This window comes from Megalops cyprinoides, chromosome 1, assembly GCF_013368585.1.
Source record: "Megalops cyprinoides isolate fMegCyp1 chromosome 1, fMegCyp1.pri, whole genome shotgun sequence".
Classification (NCBI taxonomy): Eukaryota; Metazoa; Chordata; class Actinopteri; order Elopiformes; family Megalopidae; genus Megalops; species Megalops cyprinoides.
The window spans coordinates 18,660,543-18,679,454 of record NC_050583.1 but is presented as its reverse complement, the minus strand read 5'-3'; the positions used below and the strand labels follow the sequence as shown (position 1 = coordinate 18,679,454).

Genomic DNA, 18,912 nt, shown 5'->3' with positions numbered 1-18,912 from the left:
TTTGTGTGATCATGTGTGCACACAAGAATTAAGAGTACAAAATTTGACCATGTCAATTTTAATGAAGAATTATTTTTTGAATACAGTATGAAACAAGATGCCGTATTGACAAAACAGTAAAACAGATAGCTTTTAGATTTTATGATATTATCTTCACTTTGAAAAATATTGATTTGGTATTGAAAAATTTGGTAAATGAACATCAAGATTACATCAAGGCCCATCAACCCATTTACCACAATATGAAAATGTCTTGGATAAGTATGTGTTTTGAACCTCTTCATATATATTCTTTTTTGAATAAAAATAGTTTTCATGCATTTTAAATAGGTTTTATAATAAAACTTGTGCATCCGATTACAAACAAGGAAGGTAAACAAATACGAGCAGCTCAGCATTAATCTGACCCTAAAGTGAGCAATATAGGACTGTTAGACTTTTCCTGAGAAAGACAGTTCACTGTGTGTTTGTACATTTTGTTGTGTAGACATATGTAAATGTTAAATTGTCCATTCTGATTTGATATCTGCATTTGGATCATCTCAGTGGCAAGAGCCCCCTCTAATTTAGCTGTAAACAAGTCTAGTAGACACCATAGGAGGATCGGAGGCTTGAGTATGTGGGAGTGTAAGAGGATTCAGTTGAGGCAGCAGGGAGCAGCAAGAGGCCTGAAATGGGATCCTTCTGACAGCGAGTCATAGCCTGCTTGTAGTTGATCTTTTCCTTTGTAATGGGGTCAACTATTTCCTTGGCATAGTTGGATTCCTCCTGAAGCTCTCTGAGCATGGTGCTGTTGATCATCTTGTCATTAACTGCATCCAGGATACTAATGCGACCGGTTTTGTTGGGGTCCACTAGTCCCCCAGTCAGATACTGTGCCTCCATGTAGCGCATTGCATTGTCCTTGGGCATCCAGCCCTTCTGGACAGCCTCTCCTATTGAGAGACGTTCCTTAGTCACCGGATCCTCCACCCCAGTGAAGGCCTTCTGAGCGTTGAGAAGCCGCTGCAGGTGACTGGAGTCAATGAGCCCACGCTCTGCTGCCTTGTGGACAGAGTAGCGGTCCTTGTTGCCGATGTCCACAATCCCTCCGGTGGCGGCCTGCGCCTCCAACAGTTTTTGTCCTGTGGTGGTGTCAATCAGCTTGCGGGTCATGGCACTGCGCACAGACATGCGACTGTTGGTAGTGGTGTCTAGAACACCAGAAATAGGGAAGTGCTCATCACCACTGGAAGAACTTGGTGTGCTGCTGTTTGAAAAGGAAGACCTCAGTGGCGATGTTGAGCTTTTAAGAGGACTGAAGGAGGAGGGCTTTTTAGATTTTTCTCCAGCAACCAGGAGGGCGAACTCTGAAATTGGCATTTTGCCGTCCTTGTAGCGCTGCAGGTCGTACTGAGTCAACCTTCCGTCCTTCAGAGCGTTTTTTATGGAGTACTGCTTACCGCTCTTGCGGTCCTGCAGCACAGAGGTCTCTCCGTCAGGCCCCACAGAGGTAATCTCTTCCCAGTCACACTCCAGTTCCTGCAGGTGGATGTACTGGTTGCGGTCAATCAGCCCTTCCATGTAAGCATCATATGGTGACATGTCTTTGCCCGTTTCTGGGTCCAAGATAGTGATTTTTGTGGAGACATTAGTCTCTCTCATGTGAGTCTCAGAGCTGTCCTCTTTCTTCAGGGTGTTCTGCAGCTCCCTGATGGTGTTCTCCCTTTTGTGGATCTTGTCCTTCTCATCCAATATCTCCCGCTCCAGACGCTGCACGTCTGATTCCATCTTGATGCTCTTTTGTCTGTTCATTTGGTTTCTCTCACTCATCAGCTTGGACTGCTGCTGGAACGATATGCTGATGTCCTGTCTCTCAGACTCAAGCGTCTTCAGCTCGCGGGTCAGGTTCTCCTTCTCTCTCAGCAGGGCATCTCTGTTCTGGATGAGAGTGGCTTCCTCCCGGGAAGTGCTTGTCTTTGTGGTCTGCAACCGATTGAGCTTGTCAGTGAGTCGTCGGATTTCATCCTCCAGGTCTCGTCTTGCATTTCTTGCCTGTGATGCCTGTTCTCTGAGGTGGGCCCTCTCAGCCTCCACAGCTTGGTCCTTCTCCACCCGGATCACCTCTTTATAGACTGTCTTCTCCACAGACTTCTCTCTCTGCAGGATCTCTATCTTAAGGGTGAGGTTCCTGATGTCCCTCTCCAGTCGCATGATGTCATTGCTGTCTTTGTCCAGGTCTGTACGTAAGGAATTGGTCAGCTTCTCCAGTTTAGGGTCCCTCTCCACCTTCAGGACCTCTTCTATGACAATCTTCTCCTCAATGGGTGGCGGGGCATTCTCTAGCTCATGGATTCTGGATTTGATCTGTCTCAGTTCCATTTCCACCTGGATCTTCTTTTGCCGTTCATCTGACTGCTGGAGGATCCTCTCTTTTTCCTGAACCAGGGCTCTCAGCTGCTGCACCTCCAGGTCCAGCTGTCTGCGGGACTTCACCTCCTCATCCAGTGCCCTGCTCAGTTTCTCATGCTCCAACATCTGACTGGGGTCTTTCTCCAGACGCACCACCTCCTGCACCACCACCTTCTCCTCTGGTTTCTGCCTCTCCAGAAGGATGTACTTGTTCTGCAGGTCAAAGACCATTTCTTCAGTGGTACGACGCCGTTGTGTCTCCTCACGTACCTCCCTCCTGAGCCGATCGGCCTCCTTCTCCAGGAGCGGGTCTTTCTCATACTTGATCACCTCTCTTGTAACAAGCTTTGTCTCCACCTTAGACTTTTCAGCCTTCCATTCATCTCTTTCTTTTCGGAGGCGATTCAGTTGGTCTTGGGTGTTGTCATAGGTGCTTTGCAAGCGGGACACCTGGTCATTCAGCCTTTGCATCTCTCTAATGATCTCAGGACTCCTCTCCTCTTTGACCACTTCCTGGATCACCTCCCTCATTTCCACCTTAGGCTTCTGGGAACGGAGATCCTGCAGGTCTGCCATCACTATATCGATTTCCTTCTGCAGATTGGAACGCTGTCTGCTGGATTCCTGGAGTTCTTTCCTCAATCTTACCAGTTCGACCTCTGTCTCAGGGTCAACTCTGTAGATCTCGTTAATCATCTCCTTTATCTCCACCTTGGGCTTCATCTGGGAAACCTGGTCATAGCGGAGCTGGAGAGTGCTAATCTCTTTCACCAGTGAACTGTTTTCAGTCTTCTCCTCATCCAGAGCACCTTGGAGCTTTTTAGACTCATTGATGAGCTCAGGATCCTGCTCCACCTTCTTCACCTCCTTGATGACAACCTTTGGTTGTACAGTGGGGATAATCCTCTCCAGGGTGTTGATTTGGCTCCTGGTTTGGAAGATCTCATCATTCAAAGACTTGCTCTTTTGGCCCTCATCAGCAATCTCAACCTCTAAGGTTTTGACAGCTCTCACCATTTCTGGATCCTTCTCCAATCTCACTACTTCCTTTTTCACCACTTTTTCCTTGATGTTAGGTGGCTTCTGCTCCAGGATGGTCACCTCAGATTTCATCTGGACTGTCTCGGTTTCTCTGACCCTAATCTCGTCCTTCATCTTTCGTATTTCGTCTCTTAGCTTGGAGGCTTCCAAGTCCAGCTGGGGGTCTCTTTCGATCTCAGTCACCTCCTTAGTCACCAGCTTGGGCTTTGCATTCTTCAGCTCGTTTTCCAGGCTGATGATCTTCTCATTAATCACCTCGATCTCAGTTTGGGTGCCAGAGCGTTTCAGGGATTCCTCGTGAATCCTGTTCTTCAGGGCCTCGAGGTCGCTCTCCAGTTTGGGGTCACGGTAGTACTGCAGCACTTCCTTCTCCTCCACTCGTTCTACCCCCCTGCGGCTCTTCAGGGACATCATCCTCTTGCTGAACGTTTCCAGGTCCGTCTCCGCGTGGGTGCGCCTGGTAATCTCATCTGCCAGCTCTTTCTTCAGACCATCAGTCTCGTCCTGCGCTCTCTGCTGACTCTGCAGCTGCAGTTGCTGTTGAACTGCCACTTCACTCACCTTCTCCTCATTCTGTTTAAAGGAGACAAGAAAACAGGTCTGAAACTTGCCTTAAACTTCACACTTTGATTGAATTATATTTTCTTGTTTGTAAATGGTGTCAGGATACACCATGCCGGACAGCTCCTCATCTCCAGATTACTGTGGTACATGGTGCAAAACATCCATATCAGTTTATTCTAGAGTCATGTATGACAATATGAAGGTCAGCTGCAGCAAGTTTGCCATACCTGTGCAATGAGTTTTTTTGCTAAGCCCATCTGGTTGAGCAGCTGGTTATTCTCTGCTGACACTTCTGCATAACGGTTCACCAAACCCTTCTCCTGTAACACAGAATCACATGATCTTCCATCAGCTTGCAGACATCAGCTCCAACATCTTAGGATCACAGGGCCCAAAAGAGGTTAAACTGACAGAAAGCAGTCTCAGTCTCAGGCATTTTAATAAGTTCTGAATTCAACTGCTACACAATTGACTTTTAGAATGAATATATGTATACTATGTGCATGTTCACAATATAAATTAGTACTTATATGAAAAACAATGAACCCATCCTAAGTTACCAGTCCTACCTGTTTGAGCACAGAGTCAGCCAGGGTAGCAGATTGGAGTGGCTTTGCATTTGTGGCTCCAAGTGTGCTGCGGTACTTGTCAGAATTTGTTTCATACTCCTGCCAAAGCAGACATAACAGATTTTTGATTATTATTGTTTCAGAAATGTTGATTTCCAAATAAATTCACAAGCATAACAACTGTCACAGTGCTGTCTGTGATCTAGGGAAAGTGCAGAGATGACCAGCTATATCTTGTTTAATTTTCTTCAGTATATGCGCAATAGAACCAGTTCAATCTCCAGAAATGACACAAATTACACATATTGTTGTTGTTTTGTATTTCTATGTATAAACGACGGCCACAGAGTTACACAGATTATTAAAGTCTAGACTCATTTAGTGTTTATAAATACAGTAGCTCACTTAAAAAAAAATCACTTGTAGTAGCCAAGATGTCAGGAGGACAATAGTATTCTCTCTCTGAAATTGACTGACAATGAAATGGACATTGAGAGGCATATTATTGAATCTTACATTGAGGACACTCTGCAGGTCATGGGATAGGTCAACCACTCGATCCATGTCCTCTCCCTTTCTCTTGATGTCTTCCACCACCCTCTGAAATTACAGAATATCCCTCTATCAGCTTATTGCACAAAAGAATTAAGGAACACATTCTGAGGCTATTTATGAATGTTTAACCACTTATAACTGTTCAGTCTTTGTCAGTAAGGCAAAGGTTTCAGAACACCACACATAAGGTGATTTCTGGTTCACTTGAGACTAGTGACTAAAAAGCTCAAACAAACTGACCTTTTGGGAGGTCTGTTTGGCGTTGACCTGTGACAGATCATCACTTGGCTTGATCTTATTGTCAGGCAGATTATTCAGGAAGGAGTTCAGTGACTGGGTAACACTTTGGAATGCCTGGTTCTTATTTGCTGCTTCTTGCAAGAGAGTTTCTCTGGAAAAAAAGGGGGAGATAGAACACATAAATAATCAAGCATAGGTAATTAGTGGTTGATATTTTAACTTTCTGGTGGATTCTTTGACCCACCTCTGTTGCCAAGTTTACCGAAAAAAAAGTGAACCATGCAGGCACTACTGTTAACATATGAGATTTTGGGCCCTCACCTCTCCTGCAGCTGATTGCTGACATTGGCATAGCGATTCTTGAGGGTTTTAACCTCGGTTTCCTGCCTGCGAATGTCAGGGCAGTACTCCTGGTAGCCCTTCTGCAGGGAGCTGCACAGCTGCTCGGTGGCCTCCAGGTCCTGGCTCAGCTTTTGCATTTCATTCTGTTTGCCAGCCACATCCTTGCGCAATGCCTGTGAAGGGCAGGAATGCAAAGGGGAGGGGGGGTGAGTTCCAAAGACGGCACAGACTAATGTTAAAATGAATTATGGGAATTATGACTAGGTACTTGGTGGAAATCAGTCCCTTGGATTACTCCTGGGTAATGTTTCACATGTAATGTATTTTACATTACATTACATTCATTTAGCAGACACACTTATCCAGAGTGACTTCCAGCACAATATAACACGTGTATCCATTGAAGCTGCATGAGCAACAGCGTCAGACTATTAAGACATTGAGAACTGCACAGGTTTTCATTTATGGGCAGCTACATTAAATGAGTGACAGGGTGAAAGTGAGTGTCCGGCCCACCTGAATCTCCTGGGTGCGGGCCTGGATGGCGTTGGGTGCATCTGGAACGGCAGCATCAGTAGCCAGCTGTTTCTCAAAGCCTGAAACAATGCCATCTACCTTCTTAATCTGGTTTTCCAGATTTAGGGAAGCATTGGCCCTGGTCGGGAGGGAAAAAGAGAAGGAGAAAATGAGACAGACAGCACAGTAGACACAGCTGGCTGCGACTCAGTGAGCAACCTGAATTCCGTGGGCGTGTCACAGTGATGGTGTTTTGCGGGGACATATGTGTCAGGGTTGCTCAGTGCCATAATACAGATGTGTAAACAGTGAGTGCATACTTCTTGGCGTAGAGATCGGCGAGGGCGGCGATGTCGTCGTGCTTGTTTTTGGCAGCACTCAGTTTGAGCGGCAGGGCTGAGGAGACAGGATCACTAGACTGCTGGGACAGTAAGGGCTCCATCTCGGCCTGGGCAGCTGCCTTCTTCTGCTCCAGACTCTTCAGATCCTGGGCAGCTTTCTATAGGGAGCAACACAGCAGTCCAATACAACCCGGGACACTTGATGATACTATACAGATACAATGCTATGCGTACGATAGATGCTTCCCTAGATACGATACATGTAGAATACTTCGTCACATCACATTCCGTACAAAAAAAAAATTGATTATGCACACATCCTGTTTTGTTAAATTATGTAAAGGCTCAGTTAATATATTCCTTTGATCACATGAAGGCAGCATCTGTTTGAATGAATGAAGGCGAATAAAGTGATTCAGTGAACAAAATAAGTCTGTGCCTTCCCCTCACCTCCTGCTCCTTCAGTCTTTTGGCCAGGTCCCCTGCAGGGTCGCTGCGGTTTAGCGGGGCCCTCAGCAGGCTCAGGATGTTCTGCTGGGTCTGTGCCAGGTCCGCATCCAGTTTGTCCAGCTGGCTGGCGATCTCTTTTGATTTGGGGTTTTCTGGAGCAGCGGACACAGGGGCTGGAAACGACACAAGGATGCATTAGGCAGAGCAAGGCTGTGCGTCATTAAGAGATAAAAGATAGGGTGGCTTACAGGTTACTGTAAGCCACAGTAATTTACAGGGTACAGTAAGCTACTGTACTCATAACACCTTCTACAGAAGAACCAAGTGCAGCCTGGTGCATTCAGCACAGAACAGTGCAGAGTGTTGAGCATTGCCAGCTTGTGCCCAGACAGTGGAGTGCATTGTAACCACAATAGCTGTGCTAAACTTTCTTTGATTCTCTGTGTCAGTTTGTGAGAGAGGCCCATACCTGCTTGCTGTGGCCTTGTAACCTCTGCTGTGTGGTTCTTCAGGGAAGCCTGCAGAGCGGCCCTCCTCTTCTTCAGATCTGCAAGCTCTGCACCAAGCCTGCTCCCACAAACAGCCCATATTAACACAACAGTTCTTATGCCAACCCCCATTACATTCACAAAACATCTACTACAAAGGTTCTTACACCTGTACAGATTAATGCCAGATTTAAAAGTGTATTTTTTCTTTACGGAATAGAGAGTTGGTGCAGTCTATTCTAGTTACTGTAGAGTGTGGATAAGAACGCTATAGATGTGACTACAGAATACTAGATGAGTTTCCATGAGTGTGGTAGGCAATATGATCACATTAAATCTTGAGTCATACTGTATCTAGATAGGTATGTACTGGACACAATATATTGCATATTAGCATTATTTAAGGTGCTCAGTGCAGTCATTTTCTGTTTTATGTAACAATTTTGCTATTCAATTATCACTTAATCAGAATTGTTATTGTTGCACAATGATTCCTTACTTGTCTGCTTTATCAATGGCCTCTGGGTCAGGGGGTGGCACCAGGAAGCACACCCCCGGTAGAGTTTTTGTCACCCCGTTGCTGGCCTGAACTTCCCACTTCTCATTGTTCAAATTGGACTTAAGAGTCAACTTCTCCCCTCGAGTCACTGATGCCTAAAACAGCACAAAATAAAGTTCATATTTTCACACAGATTGCAAAAAACAACTCAACCTATGACCTTCTGGTACACCCCAGAATCAATGTCTAAATCAATGTTTTTTTTTAAATATACAAGTTATAATAATAATAATAATATACTGCATGATAGTACTGAAATTGGGAAATCATGTGGAATCTCAACCACCACACCCTCTTTGCTGTGTGAGACATCAACGATGTGATGACATCATCAGTGAGTGACACAGTGATTGGTCCTGGTCGAAGGTCCCGTACCTTGTCAGTGCTCCAGTCACAGAGGGACTCCACACTGACAGGTTTGCTGGGCAGGGTGCGGCGCAGTTTGAGCGGCGCGATGCCGGTGCTGCGCTTCCTCAGGTCCGCCAGGAGCTGCTCGCTGCGCTGCAGCGCCCTCTCCTCACCCTGACAGGCATTACACGAGGAAAGGCAATGAGCAACAGTGGGACACAGCATTTCTGACAGCAGAGAGTGACTTCGAAAGAGTTCAAGTTACATTACATTACATTACATTATATGGCATTCATTTAGCAGAGTCTTAGCCAGAGCGAGTTCCGGCACAACAGAACATAAGTGTATACATTCAAGTTGAATGAGTAGGTTGAAGTTCACCATGTATTGGTATAAAATCTTTACAGAAAAGTATATTTCAGAGTTAAATACATGTCCACTATATAGCTTACACAATGCACATGTATAGATCTTGAGTTTTAGTTATTAAAGGTGCTTAATTAAATGCATCATCTCACCTCAAGCTGTAGGAGGATCTGTGAATTGCTCTTGTTGCTGACTGCTTTTGGATCCAGGGTTGAGTTGAGCTTTGCCAGTGACTCAGAGAGTGTATCTGCATCCAGCTGGTACTGGATGGTGCACACACAGAAATAGCACGTCAGGGCCAGAGAAATGAAAATCTCCTCTAATTTGCAGCCAGCTTATAGAAATCTATCCAGTATTCACTTCACTGATGAACTAATGAACCCATTTCAGTCAGACTGGCAAAAGAGTGTGGCTCTGGTACCTTCTTGTACTCCTCCACATTGTCCAGATGTGACTCCTGACAGATGCAGAGATTGAGGAATTTCTGCCACTCGTTCCGCACTGTATCTCTGTGATTCTGAAACACATACACACACACACACACTCAGTACAACTGCTGGACATCAAAATTCACCTGCTCCAAAAAAGGCAGCACTTCAGTACAGGAGAACATCAAGCTCACTAGGAGCAAGCTAAACTAAAGACATTCTTTTAAAAAGGGAAAGAAGATTTGTGAGCATTTGTGAGAATGGAATGGAGTTGCACATTTCTCATTTTGGTATTTGGTGAGTTATTCTGGCTTGCTTTTTGTGTGCATTGGCGCTGTGTAATATTGCATATTGTGTAACATGAGCGGTGAAATGCACGTACCTGTATAGTTGAGCTGGCGGGATGCTTCATCTCCACGAGTCGATCCCCATCATCCTGCAGTTTGTTCACTTCGCTCTCGTGAGACAGCAGGCTGTTGTTCTTGAAATTCTGTATGGGAAATAGATCAAATTCCAGATCAAGGACGGAGTAAAAAAAAACTTTGCATTTACAAAAATGGTAGATTCCATATCAAAAAAGTTTTCCTTCCGTCCTTCCTTTCATCCTTCTACCCTTCCTTCATTCCTCCCTTCTAAATTTACCCCTTTGGCCTCCTGTGTTCCCGTGTGTAGACATATGCATGCTTTCTCCCTTCCCGGTCCCCGCCTCCAACAGCCCCCTCCTGCCCTCTTACCTCATACTGCCTGCGCACATCTGGGGCGTCCGCTATGCGGTCGCTCCAGTCCCGTTTGACAATCTTGGCCTGCTCCTCACCCAGGTACGTCAGCTCCTTATTGCAGCCTTGCATGAAGTCATACAGACTGCCCAAGTACTGGCGCCGCCACTTTGAGTTATCCTACAAGAGAGGAGAGCTTGTAATTGCCCAGAACATCACAATATCACCTTATGAGACTGTACAATCCATATGAGCTACTATTACAAAGTGCACAAATATCACTGTGACGCTGTTTTATCTGGCGATGTCAGCTGAAGAATTTCTGCATTATTACATGCCAAATGTATCATTTCAGTTTATAGTGTAAACAGTACTTACTAGGAGATTATTGTACTGCTTCTGAATGGCAGCAAACTCCTCCTGAAAGGTGAAAGACATTAACACATGATATCATAAAAGATCTGACATCGCATTCAGTGTTGCAAAACGTAGACACATACATTAATCAGTGTTGTGCAGACAGGTAGTTTTATCCATACAATAAAATTGTACATTTAAAATATTTTTGATAATATTCTTTATCAATAAATTTAAAATATGTAAATTATTGTATTTTGCAATATATTTCTATATTGATATATTTTAATTGTATTTGCAATAAGTTCTTGAGCTAAATAACGTATTTCTCAGTATATTACAATATATTTCATTTCTGTATGGGTACTTCTGCTGCACGTAAAAACCATTTAGACCCATAAAAAGCAAACATCATAAATTTCACATCAGTTCATGTTTGCCTCATTGAGCATTTGTATGGCAGGCATCACTCTGTACTGGACGTGAGGTACCTTTGAGCTGGTGGAGCTGACATTGAGCTGGGTGCTGTAGGCCTCGATCTCCTTGTGCAGGATGTTGTGGGAGGCGATCTGTTTCTCCAGGTCTGACATGCTGGGCCCATACTCCTCCGCATTGACTTGTCTCTGTAACACAGGAGGGCAAGTCGTCAACTCCCTGAGCACAGCACTGACAGCTGACAAAGGACTATGTGTTGAAGACTTTCTCTTGTTTCTGAGATAACCTGAAGATATAGGAATAGCTTGCACTCAATGTGAGCTGGGGCCAGATTTTGCACAATTGGAAAAACAAGGACTGCATGCAGTACTGGCTGGGTTTCAGGTGTCATGTCAGACTCCAGTTTCACTTGTTCTATACTATTATTCGGCCTGCGAGGCAGGAGGACACGGTGGGATGGGGGGGTGGTATGCTGTTGTCACTGTTATCCGGGGCGGTGCTTGTCACAGGACGGCCTGGCTTACCTGTTTCTGATTGAGCACCTGAGCCCAGTCAATCCTGGGCGCCAGTTCAATCTCCTTAATTTGTTCGTACAGCTCACGGTAGACGGCACAGTCCTTGAACCAACGGTCGTGGAGCAGGATGACACTGAGAAAGAGAAGGAACGGACAGAGATAGACTGAGTTAGCTTTCATGCTCTTCTTGGAACATGCAAAACAATAATCCTGAGAGTTTTGAGAGTGAAATGTCTCTGAGTCTTAAACATTTCATCACTGTTTTGGTGAACTTAAAAAATGGCTACAGACATCTTACGTCACAGCCATTGAGGGACCGACTCTGGCTTGCAGTAATCTGGTAGTGGGCAGCATTCACTCACTCGCTCTCAATCTCGCTGGCCTGTGGGTGCTTCAGCTTCTTGGCCTTGTCCACATCCAGAAAGAGGTCCTTCAGCAGTCCTTCTGCTTCTGCCAGGCTGTCTGCATTCTCCTTCTGGTACTGCAAGGGCAGGTCCTTCTTCTCATTCTCTGTATCCTGAACACACAGACCGTTCAGGCAAACAGACAGGACATGTTAGGGACTGACTGCAGGTGGATGCAGGGAAAACCATTTTTGTTCTGCACCCTCATGGAAGCTACAGAGTGAACATTAGAATGACATATAATATTAATCGTTATTGTTCTCTCATTGCATTTGTACCTGTTTGTTATTTTTAATCTAGTATTGATTGTCTGAGAAAAAATATTATATTGTGATGGATAAATAGAATAGAATTAGTTAGCAGGTATTGATATCTTGTCGGTATTTTGATGGAATGACAATCAAGGGTTATAAATGAGCATATTGGTTTGACACATCTGCAGGGCACAAGTCAGGAGTATTCACTGGAGTAGTGCACCTTGCACCTTCTTCAGGGGTTTGCCTGTAAATGTGTGTGTGCACGTGTGTGTGCGCGTGTGTGGGTGTATGTTTGTGTGAGTGCAAGTGTAAGTGCTACTGAAGGTAGGTTGTCTTACCAGAGCCAGTTTCTCTTCTGCGCGCAGGACATCTTTCTCCACCTGATCAGCATTCTTCTGCATGCGCGCGATCAGCAAGGCCAGGTCATTTGCTTGGCCCCTACACAGACAACAAAGAGGTTTACAATAATGCTCTGCATGCAACATCATGCATAATGCAAGAGAGAGGAACAGACAGTGAGAGAAAGAGAGAGTGACAAAGAGAGAAACATCTATGAACTCTGTGAAGGGACAGCAAATATATATGGCCCAAAACAAGAGATATAGCAATATGAACAAGCCCTGGTGTTTAAGTTCCTCATCTAATCATCCTATGTGAAGAAACAGAACTGAAGAGCCTTGAATAGACCATGCTGTTGATTGTGTGCAATGAGGGGCAGCTATGTCATGGTGCCTCAACACTTATTCTGTTGCGTTGCCAGTCTTGAATTACACTGTTGAATGAATCACTTTGGTTGCGTATATCAGAATCTGCTGAACAAACAGTTCATCCTTAAGGGTAGAGTAGATTCATAGGTGGGAAGATTCAGAGGTGGGTGGGCCTGATCAACAATAGAATAGAATTCCAGCGTCCTCCTCCAGAATTCTTTTGATCGCTGTCATTCCACAAGTAGTCGCTGTCACACACCGAACTACATTCAGTGCACCCTTCTGTTGTTCTCTCTTTCCCTCTGTACCCGCAGGCTGTTGAGAGTGTCATTTCTGAACACTCCCTATGACAATTAAGACTAAAGGAATTCCCCTGGTGTGTTTGTGACACCTCCTATAACTATGTTCTTTAGGTTTTCAACTGTGTTTTTTTTTCCTCTAATCTTAAAGCTGTATTGAATTTTACAAAATAGGCCAGAACAGAGACTCGAGATACAATTTTAGGAACCATTTATGGCTTTTGAATGATCATGTTAATCTCTTTCTAAAATACAATGAAACCAGTTATTTATTTCTGACAGATCCTCAGATATTTGGCTATGTGAACCAGCAATTTATTATTCAGGTTTCAAAGTAACTTGCATAGAATTTAAAAACTGAATACCATAAATTATAAAACAGCATTCTTCACCTGACATTATTAAAAAGAGGTAATTATTAAACCCCAGGGGTAGCTGACATAATGTAAAGTTAGTAAGTAAAAATAGTAATTTATGTGACTGTAAAAGCAGTGTATCCAGGAATGCAGATATCTGTGATTTTTATCATTATTAATAATTCTTATGATTTTATCAGAAGTCTTTTGTAGAAACAATTTGGTAGTCTTATTTAGTCACCCTTACGTATTATAAGTCTTTGGCTGTATCCACTAACATATCACCTAGTACAAGTTCATTCACATCTCACATCCTGTCACAATCAATCTGTCAATGGACACCAGACAGAGCACTAAGGTTTCCTTTGTAGACCTCTAAATACAGGAAAACTGTACATTAATGACAGTGGTTTGAGACAAATTCCATGTCAATACATCCAATGCTTTCATTGTGTATAGATGTCACCACACAAACCGTTCAGATATCAAGAAGAACAGGACATACTCTGCCCTCCATCCCTGGTAGCTCTACTGCAACTGCTCTATTACCAGCTATATTAATAACACAGTCTCAGAGGCGATACTATTAATCAGCTGGAACTTTTTGACGTATTAATTTTTTGTTGCTTTCCCTCCTCAGCAGCCCACAAACTAAATACAAGATTAAAGTTCATTTTATTCCATAATCTTAAAACACAATTACAAGTTAAAATCTTTGCATGGACATCTTTGAATGTGGATGACTCAGCCAGATAGGTAAAGATATTTATGACAGTTCTTTTGTTCATTTGTGTATGTAGGTCAATGGAGTGTTATGAGTGATTCTGTCCAGCAAAAAAGCTGGTTTTAAAAGCAACTAAAACCTATTAGCCAGACAGGATTACAGAGCCATATAAACCTGTAGGCAAAGCAGCCAATGAAAGGCAATAAAAGTGTGTGTAATACTGTCGTTATCATGGCAACATGTTATCAGACAACGTCTCCAACTCACACTCAGCTGACTGCTGAATTACATGCTTTTACATTCACATCTTTGATCTGGTCGTTTCTGCCTGTCTTTCTTCAGAATATGGGCTAGCTGATAATTTTTTACCACAGGTTTAGCAAGCCTGGTTAGAGCATGCCATTCATTCCATTATCCTGTGTGGCTATCAGGCATGTATGCCTCCAACCAAAATAAACCAAAGCAAAGCGCTTGTTCAGTGTATTGGATGACATCCAAACGTTCGTTCAAACTGAACTATATGATATTTGTTCGGTATGTCTTAGATTTTATTTGTGGAATGAAGGTAGCATCGTAGATTCATAGGCCCACACAGAGTATTTCAGCAATGCGAGTGAAAAATACAAGAGTGCCACACCCTGGGACATCTCAAGCTCCCATCAGACTGGGCTGGTTGGAGGAGTTTCTGCTCAGACAGGTATGTTTTTTTTTGTTACTGTCAAACGACATCAACAATGCAGTACGCCCTCATCTCCCCCTCAGTCCCTGCCCCACCTAGCCCGAACTGTCCCTGTGCGATTCTCAGAGGCACACTCGAGATCTCTGGAGAAATGGGGAAGTGTGCTGAACGAGTCCCGCCCTTTGTGTGTGTGGACCCTGACACGCTCCAGATCATTGATAAATAAAACATGGGGCTTCGGGCTCCTATTGCCCTGTCACCGCTGACTCCTAGCTCTGACATTCCAGTGCTTCAATTGAGCCATTTCAGTTCTGTCCATCACATGTTCCACATGACTCGAAGACATGGAAACACTGCCTGACACGATGCCTTACGTAATGTGGATGTAGCATGTGAACATGATCGGTGATGTAAACACCTGCAGCTGCTTTGATCCATAAAGGACTCCACAGTAACCTCGCCTTGCCCCTATACACCAGCATAAAGCTGATGAGTGACGTAGCACAGTCTTCACCATGGCGATATTCCACTAGTATACTTTCCTGAAGCACAAAAACAGAACCATTCACACCCAGACACACCAAAACCCATGTTTTTCTTCACGTCTACCCCCATTGTTCTGATGATGCATCACGGTGTCTCACTTCTGCTCATGAATGGATTCATTTTTTTTTAGAGCTTTCAAGCCCTCTCCTCCACGTGACTAAAGTATGCCACAAATCATCACCACCCTCTGTCCACAGAGAAACCTGTGGCACAGGCTGGACAGCCCTGACTGCCTCAACGGCATGGCTTCAGGGCGGCCCTGGGGCAGGGAGAGGGGGAGGTAACACAGGGCACGCCTCACACACCTCCCCTGCTGCGGTGGCTTTCCAGCACGGCTCATCTCTGTGTCACTCTCTCGCTCTCTCTCATCCCTGTCCAAGGGAACACCTCAGTCTCTTAGCAATTCCCACACAATAGCTATGACAGGCATGTATATGCACCCAGCCTCCCCTTGTTTAGCAGGACATGCCAGAGACCCAGTGGCATATCTTTAAAAAAAAAAAAAAAAAGAAAGAAACAGGGAAAAACATGCCTGTTTCAAAGAGTTTCCTCTCATAATTGTTAGGTCTTAAAATTACCTGTAATATCATGATTCAATTCACAGGGGTATTCTATCTTACATTCACCAGGGTATTATAAGTGAAAAAGACTGAAAAAAGACTTTGACCAGTGGGTCAAACAAAATCTCTTCATTCCAATCCACAGATATTTTCCTGTCTTATTTCCATGTCATACTGCTGGAGTTTCACGCTCACCGCAATAAAAACTGTAAATCTCTGTTTCCCCCCCGTAAGACATGTTAGCCTCGAAACATTCACTCTGACTGTAATATTTGCATAGAAATTTCTTGGATTTTTTGTTTTGCCAGCACCTTTCATTTGTACAGGTATCTTATCCCTCAAAAGGTAAAATTAATACTGTGGGACATCTAATTAATCCAAAGAATCCAGTTTTCAAAGAGGCGCAAGCTGGTCAAAGTAATGTCACACCCACAAAAAAAAAACAACAAAAGTGTGGATTAAGGACTTATATATCTTCTTTCTTCTATAAACATTACACATAAAAGAATGAGGCAGATATGTTTCAAAACTGAAGTAGTCACAACCTGATATATGGATTAAAGAGTAATTAACATGTAATACCTCAATGAAGCCTTTGAAAACTCACAGAAATTCAAACATAGTATTACGATGTACTGAAATATAAGGAGGTGAAGTTTTGAGGACACAAGATTACATGAGGGAATAATATGGTCATGTAGTTGTTTGCTGAAGCTTGAACCTGTTTAGTTAAGCCCACTTTGAGTGATTAATCAATGAACAATCAGTTGAATGGCCCTGAAGAGAATGCTGGATTTGAAACAATTTCAGCTGGGTTTACCTTTAAAACGGTTTCATTATGATAGAAGGCACACCCCAAAATCTGTATCTGAATAATTTCTGTTGCCAGAATACAAATATTTTAAATAAGGGTGTAACTACTTGTCTACATTGTCTATCAGCTATAGAATTTCGCAAACCAAGCACTTTATATTGGAGGCTGTAAAAATCACATTTATGGTGGGAGCCCAACCCACTGAAATCAATCAGGTAAAACCTAATATATCATGCATGTGCATTTGTTAGACATGAATCAGCATGAGGCTCTTTCAGGTCTTAGATTAAAGGCAATAATGAGGGGTCAGTCATTTTAGACTGCAAGTGTTGTCGAGATAAAGCATTTCATGTGTTAAGATGATCATTGCAGTGTAAAAAAATAATCAAATTATTAAAGCCGTAGAAATGAAAATGTAGCTCCAGCATTTTTGACAAGTTACTGTAGAACATAAACTTTTCAGCAAATCCTTCTCCATTTTTCCAAGTTTTCTCCCTCAGTGTCCCTCAGCGCTTGCTCTCTGTCAGAAGCTCACACACTTACACAAACACTCGCCTGGCACTGGAAATAGGTTTTAACCCTCTGTGCTGTCTTCTGAATCACACTCATGTTTACAAAGCAAGGCAAACTCTGGAAAAGTTTTCCAAAAGGCACAAAAACATCCCATGGGCTCGTCGGAGTTACCACCACTGGCACATTACAATTATTATATATATATTACAGTTCAATCCTCCGGGAACCTGGATTTAATTAGAACACAGAGCCTGGGAAGGACAGAATGAAAAGGAGCGAAAAACGAGCTCCAGGAGAGGAAATATGACACACACACACACACACACACACACACACACACACACACACACACACACACACACACACACACACACACACACACACACACACGCGCGACACGCAGAGCCGGGAGAGACAGCAGGCCTTTCTGCTCGGACTCACTTGCTGATCTTGCCGGACACCTTCACCGTGTTCTCCTTCTTCTTAAACATCCTTGGGGCTCTGGGGCTGTGTGAATCAAAATCCCTGTGTTGCTTCTCTCTCCCTCTCTCTCGCTCTCTCTGTCCCCTCTCTCTGGCGTACTGGGAGTTGTCCGCGCGACACAGCAGAGTTAAAGTGCTGCTACCTGTCCCAGCTCCGCCCTGGGAACAGGTGTGCCGACACCCAGACATTTATCTAGTTCCACAGGACCGGGTCGACCTGTTTCACATTCTCATTCTCACTCATTCTGGCCCTCATTTTCTTGCGCCCTCTTTCATTTATATGTGTTTTTATTTTCCTTACTCTAGAGTAAAATTACAAACTTTTTTACAATGTCCATTATAGTTTCAAAGTTAGATGTTGACAGCATTATGTTAACTATTAAGCCAAAATGGATATGATAAAGATATACCACACAAATGACTAAAACAGCATTTAATAATAGGGAGAAACTGATTGACATTAACAAATGAAAAGCTTTGAAAGCACTCATTCATGTATTTATAAGGATTAAAAACACAGGTTTGTCATTTTTCACTTGTCATTATAAATGAAATCACTTCTTCACAGGTCAAAAAGTTTAAAACGTCCCGGTGTCATAATACAAGGCCTGAGACCAGGGAAGGAGGAGTGCTGGTATGAATGACAGGGCAATGTGAGTGTTATTTATCAGAAAACAGCATTCAATTGTTTAGCAAACAACACATTTTAAGTTCAAGAAAGGCCAGCCCTGTTGCAGTCCTATCAGAGCCCACTTCATGCACTGTAATGCAATACAGCATCTGACCCATCCCCTAATCACAAAATCCAAACTCAGTTGTGATGCAACCTTCCACAAAATTGGACAAATATTTCCCTTCCTGTTTCTGATTAGTAGGTGTATGCGTAATTTTGTTAAGGTTTCTATATTTTATTTTTCATCAGTTTCACTTCAGTCAGCTTGTGGATGTTTATTATTTGGTTAATTTCATTAATTGGTTAATTGACTGGCCACACCTGCTTAAGAATACCAGGCAGTGTGTTATAGACATATTATATTGTATACTGTATTATAGACATACAGTGTACATATACACGAGGAGGAGGTTGTGAGAGGAAAAAGCTAGGATAAATCAGGGAGAGTTGTTTGAAGCTTTTTCACTCCTTGAAATGTGTTTAGTACTTGTTTTAACATTTTTAGCCCTTTCAATTATTCTTATTTTACTTATCAACTTGTCATAATTATTTGTAATAAATTCATTTTTGTGATATCTCCATTCCTGTGTTTTATGTGAAAAGCATCAGACAGCCTTGTCACACAATGGAGACAACAGTTTGTGAATTGCATTAACATATCAATGGTACAATAATAC

At 43.3% G+C, this 18,912-nt stretch overlaps 1 protein-coding gene across 1 annotated transcript; it reads right to left on the bottom strand.

Annotated features, from left to right (window-relative positions):
* Positions 1–89: 89 nt before the first annotated feature.
* On the bottom strand, positions 90–17,675 carry evpla (envoplakin a). The gene is made up of 22 exons (XM_036536356.1): positions 17,522–17,675; positions 12,221–12,320; positions 11,584–11,738; positions 11,231–11,354; positions 10,763–10,894; positions 10,293–10,334; positions 9,933–10,094; positions 9,581–9,688; positions 9,192–9,287; positions 8,923–9,033; positions 8,432–8,578; positions 7,997–8,151; positions 7,479–7,576; positions 7,010–7,182; positions 6,539–6,717; positions 6,219–6,357; positions 5,682–5,875; positions 5,361–5,511; positions 5,082–5,165; positions 4,566–4,664; positions 4,224–4,316; positions 90–4,005 (listed from the first exon to the last, which is right to left on the bottom strand). The coding sequence occupies exons 1-22, from the start codon at positions 17,569–17,571 to the stop codon at positions 583–585; spliced, it is 6,015 nt and encodes a 2,004-aa protein (XP_036392249.1). The 5' UTR covers positions 17,572–17,675; the 3' UTR covers positions 90–582.
* Between the last annotated feature and the right edge of the window lie 1,237 nt (positions 17,676–18,912).